This window comes from Oryx dammah, unplaced genomic scaffold, assembly GCF_014754425.2.
Source record: "Oryx dammah isolate SB20612 unplaced genomic scaffold, SCBI_Odam_1.1 HiC_scaffold_12, whole genome shotgun sequence".
Lineage (NCBI taxonomy): Eukaryota > Metazoa > Chordata > Mammalia > Artiodactyla > Bovidae > Oryx > Oryx dammah.
In genome coordinates, this window is record NW_024070196.1 from 63,040,191 (window position 1) to 63,046,190 (window position 6,000).

General features: G+C 54.2%; 1 protein-coding gene across 2 annotated transcripts in view; it reads left to right on the plus strand.

The window, feature by feature from the left end:
- Positions 1-4,862, plus strand: part of KCTD10 (potassium channel tetramerization domain containing 10) — a 35,098-nt gene extending 30,236 nt beyond the window's left edge. For both annotated transcript variants that reach the window (XM_040250926.1, XM_040250928.1), the window contains exon 7: positions 2,171-4,862. In XM_040250926.1, the coding sequence (XP_040106860.1) occupies positions 2,171-2,395 (225 nt within the window). In that variant the 3' untranslated portion in view covers positions 2,396-4,862. The remainder of the gene's footprint in view (positions 1-2,170) is intronic.
- Positions 4,863-6,000: the final 1,138 nt, after the last annotated feature.

The following is a 6,000-nucleotide window of genomic DNA, read 5'->3' on the forward strand; positions in this document are numbered from 1 at the left end:
GCTCGCCTGTCCCGGCAGATCTCCCGGGGTGGGGGGCTTCCCAGGGTGCAGGAGCATTTCCTCTTTCACAGCTCCCTCCCAGGGGCCCAGGTCCCATTCTGATTTGTTTCTTGCCTTTTTTTTTTCTTTTTTTGTACCCAGTCTGTGGAGATTTCCTTGCCCTTTGAGCAGTCTGGGCTCTTTTGCCAGCATTCAGTAGACATTGTGCGAGCATCATTGCACATGTCCGTTTTTATATTTCCGATGAATTTGTGGGAGGAGGTGAGCGTCGCATCCTACTCTGCCGCCGTCTTGATTGCCCCGTTTTGTTTCTAACCACGCCGTGCACTCTGTCCTCTCCTTTTCAACCTGAGGGAAGTCTGATGACCAGGGGTGCATGCAGTAGGTCGCCCCTGTCACCTTCACACTGGTCTTCACACGTCATCCTCACTGCAGCCCGAGAAGCCCACAGCTCTGTGTGCCCCTGGAGCAGCCTCAAGAAGCAAAACCCAAATGAGAAAATCAGACCACCAAGTAAAAACCAGAAATTAAAAAAAAATGTTTTCATTTCTGGAAAGATTTTATTCATTTATATAGAACATACCCTAAAAGATACATCTTGCTTTAAGGTAGCCAGGAAGGGAAGAGCACTGAGGTTCTCTTTTTTTCCCTCCAGAGATAGTGGGGGGACCAGAACTGTTCACTTGGCGTGCCTCTGGTGGCTGAGACTGTAAGGGATCCGCCTGCAATGCAGGAGACCCGGGCTCAGCCCCTGCATCTGGAGGATCTCCTGGAGAAGGGAATGGCAACCCACTCCAGTATTCCTGTCTGCAAAATCCCGTGGACAGAGGAGCGCCAGTCCATGGAGTCACAGAGAGTCAGACACATGAGGACTAACACCTTCTCCAGCACTGGGGAGGCACGTGGTTCTTTTCTCCTGTGAACTTGTCCTCAGGGCTGTGAATCCCACCAGTAACTGGACTCCCCGTTGTGTCCTGGTCCTAGCTGTAGCTTGTGGGATCTTTCGTTGTCCGCTTAGACTCTGGCTGTGGCGTGTGGGCTCTGCAGTGCGCGGGTGCTGTAGTGCCAGCTCTTGGGCCTAGGTGCTTTGCGGCATGTGGGGTCTTAGTTCCCAGGCCAGGAATCGAACCTGAGTCCTCTGCTTTGCAAGGCAGTTTCTTAACTACTGGAATACCGGGAAAGTGCTCCTAGTTTGTGTTTTTTTTTGTCTGTATGTGGATTGAATCTGCCCTTGAATATTCAAAGTCTAGTCATCATATTGATTAAACTTGAAAATAGTTACTTTATGTTTCTGGAGTTTAAGGGGCAGGAAAGGTCCTGAGAGACCTCACAGTCGGATCTCAGGTATAGATTCTTGGATGGGCTCTGGAGTGCGTCTGAGCTCTTATTTGGGCAGCTGGTTCGTGGTGGAGCCAGGGTGGCGGCCAGGACCCCTTTCCCGGCTTCCTTCACTCTGCGTCCTGTCCCGTCAGGCTCCTGTTGCCAGGGGGGTGGTGTTGGGATGGCCACCCCTTCAGAGGGACTGTTTCCTCCTCCTCCTCTGAGCCTGACTCTCCAGAAGCTGAGCTTTGGCGCCAGCACTGGGGTTCTGTTGCCCCAAGTCACTGTACAGATGTCCCACTTGGGTTTCTGAGTCATTGCCTTCCTCCTTGGTGCAGCATCCCAGGTGCTTTGCCAGTTCTCACTGATTCATTCTATTGCCTGAGACAGGTGCCTGGGACCTGCCTCTTATTCCTGCCGCCTGACCCCAAAGGGCAGTGAACAGACACGGTGCTTTACTGAGCGGGGAGGGATTGTAGTCGTCTGTTTCATGAGGGCCCCCTGCTGCTGGCCGCTGTTTGGATGGAACGGAACGCTGCCTTAAGGTGTGGAATGACAGGTGTGCAAGGGTGCAGCCCTGTTTGGGAGTGATGCCAGTGTCCAAGAAGAAGAAACGAGGGGCAGAGAGACGCATTGCACTATGTCCGTCTTGTCGCTTGTGAATCCAGCGCCGTGTGCAGGCCCATTGAAAACGCTAACCGCCTGGGACATGACCATGACCGTCCTACAGATTGTTGGGGGCCTGCTGGGGCCGGACGGCGCCGCTCTCAAGTCCTCGGCAGCAGCAGAGGTGGGCAGTGGGGGAGGTGTGCGACGCTAACTTTCCGCCTTGTGTTTCGTGGGGCTGCAGGTGGAGTTCCCTGAAGCCCGGATCTACGAGGAGACCCTGAACATTCTGCTGTACGAGGCCCAGGATGGCCGGGGACCCGACAACGCACTCCTGGAGGCCACGGGTGGGGCGGCCGGGCGCTCCCACCACCTGGACGAGGACGAGGAGCGGGAGCGGGAGCGGATCGAGCGCGTGCGGCGGATCCACATCAAGCGCCCGGACGACCGGGCCCACCTCCACCAGTGAGCGGGTGGGGGCCCCCGCCGCCCCCCACCCGCCCGCCCACCCCCACTGCTGTGCACCGAGCACCCCCCCGGCTCCCAGATGCCTGCCACTTCCCCCAGAGTCCGGAGAGACTTCCCTACAAACCAAACGATTTTGGTATTTCTCGGCAAGGTGAATTGATGTCTTTAGGCCCAGGTGAACGCACTCCAGCTGGTGAACAAGCCGGGTCCACGGTCTCTGTTTGTCAGAGAATCCGAGCGGCACTGGAGCCGGGCTTTCCCTGCTTCCAGAGGAGGGGGTGGGTGAACGGGTGGGGCGTGCGTGTGTGAAACGCCTCTGCAGTATTTATTTTGGTGGCTGTTGGCTGCCTCCCTGATCTTCTTGGGGGGGCCTTCCCTCCAGGGTTCAGTCTGCCAGCTGGGAGCGGGCCCCTGTGGTCGGTGGCCACCAGCGGTCCCCACGTCTGCCCACCCTCCAGGGCTTTGTGAGCCGCCCATCCAGCCATGAGTGCCACTCCGAGCTTGTGGGTGGAGACCCACAGCTCCTGGCAATGGGAGGTGTGCCCTGGAGGTTCGTGCTTCTCTGCTGCGGTTCCCAGCATGGCCCTGGCTGCCCAGCTCTGCCGAAGGGCAGGCCTGTTGCTCCTTCAGCCAATCTGTGGTCTGGCTGCGGGCAATGCCCCTGCCGCCCACCACCCCCCGCCCCCCTTGGGGGCCCACTCCATTCCAGGCCTGCCGTCTGGCCTGCTCACACAGACCGCTGGCCGGTGGGCTCCATTCCTTCCTCCCCCGCCTTCTCCGCTATTAAGCGGGGCTTGCTGCCCCAAGCGGATGCCCTCCTCTGCTTAGAAAGGAAGCCTGGCCCCAGACTCTGTCCTGGCGTTCAGGCAGGACCAGTGCTCACTGCCGTGGCCTCAGGATGGCTGTCACCCGGAGATGCCCTCCGGGCCTCCGCCTCTGAGTCTTCCGCAGTGTGATGTGGCCATCAGCAAGCAGACCCAGAGGTGGTGCAGGCTTCTGGGGTCTGGTCGGTGTCCGTGTTCATGTTTGTTTAAGGGACGTGCATGACTGGATGAGGATGTGTGCCCGGGGGCCCGCGCTGGAGCCCTGCTGCCCGCACAGCGCTCGTGGGGGGCGGACGTTCTTGGTGACCTACCTCCCCGCCTCTCCACGCCCGTGCTGGCCCAGAGCGAGTTGTGACGAATGTGGCTGGCTGAGACTAGGCTAGTAGAGTAGTTCCAGGAAGGTGAAGGTGTGTGTATGGTCTGGATGGGTTTTGTTGGCTATTCAAGTGACTGTTTTATACCAAAGGTATTAATACGGGCAGCCTTTGACAGTGTATTCCCCAAAAAATGAGTTTATATTTTGAAATGGTTTTTACTGCTTAGACTTTGTACATCCGGCCCTACCTGGGACAGCTGTATGCCTTTATTTTGTATCCAGCAGCAAAGCCTACAGTAAAACTTGGAAACAATCATGATTGAACCTAAAAATCACATACAGGGGTAGATACTTTTTAAACTGTTGCGTGGGCAACTTTCATATATAGGCCACCTGGATTTTATTAAGTGCTGAGGACGGGAGGGAGGGGGCTTAATTAAATATGGTTTGTAAATATTTTCTACTGTGGAAGTTTTAAACACCAACCCTGCTGTTGGGGTTGTCCTTTTCTAGAACGGTAAAGTGAATGTCAGTTCTGATGTTTTCTGTAGGAATGGAAAAGCCATCATGTAAGTTCTCTTTTGTTTTTAAATGTTTATGTGAAGAGTGAGTTTGTGGATCAGTCTGAGCTGTCAGGGCTTCTACACCTTATGACTTAATAATGTTTCTGGCCATCTCTATTTTCACTTCTCCAACTTTGCACTTGGAGTCTGGAGTCTTTGCTTCCCTGGGATATGAACAAGTTCATGAAAGCATTCCATAGTGAGTGATACTGTTAGCTGCCTGTAGCCGTGAGCTGATGATGACGAAGCATTGGCTGGTCCAGGGCTCTGTTATCAGACATATTCTTCAAGGAACTGATCTCTTATGTGAGCACGAAGGGTCAGCAAAAGTCAATACCTGTATTAAGAACCATCTAAGCAAATTACTGGCCCTAAGATTTGTTAAAGTGTAGTTTTTATTACATTGTAATAACTTACAGTGGGAAAAACCAATACGGCTTTGGGTCCCTCATAATCAGGTTTTTTTACAAATAAGTCATTGATTGCGGTGACTGGGGGGCCTCTGCCCATGCCAATACCTGGCCTCACAGTCGCCCCCTTGCAGTGATTTAGCAGGGTGGTCGCCGTGCAGGTACCCCAGCCCTCCGTCTGGAATGTGTGCTCCCTACTACCCAGAGTCACTGTAACACGTGTGTGTCACTGACCTTTCTGTCTTTGTGCCACGGGAAAAAGTACATTCTGAGCTTCAGAAGCAGTCACTGTATGTTGTACCAGCCTCTGTGGATGTATGTAAAATAAAAGTTATGTATAATGCTTCTACTTAAACTTGTTTTGTGTGGATCTTTTCAGAAAGGCCCAGCACAGTCCGGCCACCGTACTGAGGTGCTGCACTAAGGTGTGGTTCAGTGCGGTTCAGAACAGATCCCACCTCCAGGTTGCTTAGGGTGGGAAAAGTGGAGTCATGTTTTGGAGTGTTTGAACTCCCAGCACTGGCAGGAAGTCTCAGGTGGAGAGCCTGCAGGACTGGTGGAAACGTGGACGGTCGGTCAGCGGCTCTCGCCCTGGAGCGCAGGTTTGGGGTGGGGAGAGCTTCACCTCACCCCTGTGGAGCCTAAAGCCGTGAAGGAATTGGAGATTTTCCTGAGTTCCACTTACTGGAAGCAGAATTCACATTTTGCAGCCGTATGCGCTCAGACCACGTATTTCATTCTGCCTCAGGGGCAGCATGACAGACCCTGTCGCCCACCCCCCCGTAATGACATACTCAAGTGCCCATCGAGCGCAGGTCCTACTGGGGACGTTTAAAAGCACCCCCTTGGGCGATGTGAGGTTGGCTCCCTAGAAGGCACTTCTAGTGCCACAGGACATCTGAGTTGGCATAAGATGCCTTTCCCATCCCTCAGGGATGATCCTTTTTCCAGAACTGCTGGAACCTTTGCTTGAAGGTGTTGCTTGCGGGCCCAGATTCGAGCTTCCTGGCCGTTGTCCTCGGTGGCAGCAAAAATGGTGATGGGCGAGGTCAGATGCCATCTTCCATCAGGACTTCGTGCAGACTGATACCTGGCGAGGGGTACACGCGGGGCTGAGGTCTCGCCTCGCTTGGAAGGACGCCCACGTGGCCGAGGCGGACGTGGCCAAGCTGTGAGCAGCTGGCCCCGCCACCTGTACCATCCCCACAGCCCGACCCCCACCATGAGCTGAGCCACATCTAGAAATGGGCTCCCTGAGGCCTGCTAGCTTCAGCCTGAGCCAGCCAAGGAGAAATACGGGGCAAAGGCTTTAGGACAGCATGTAAACCGAAAATCACCTGATCCGTTAGGTTAAAAGTCACGCTTAAATATTTTGTCCCTGTTGACAGAATCCATTTCATCGTTAAATGTGTATGAGATGCTCCATGTCGTTAGACCGTTTTCAGATTGGTTTGTAGCAAACTGTGAATCCTTGGTACATATACAACAGAATC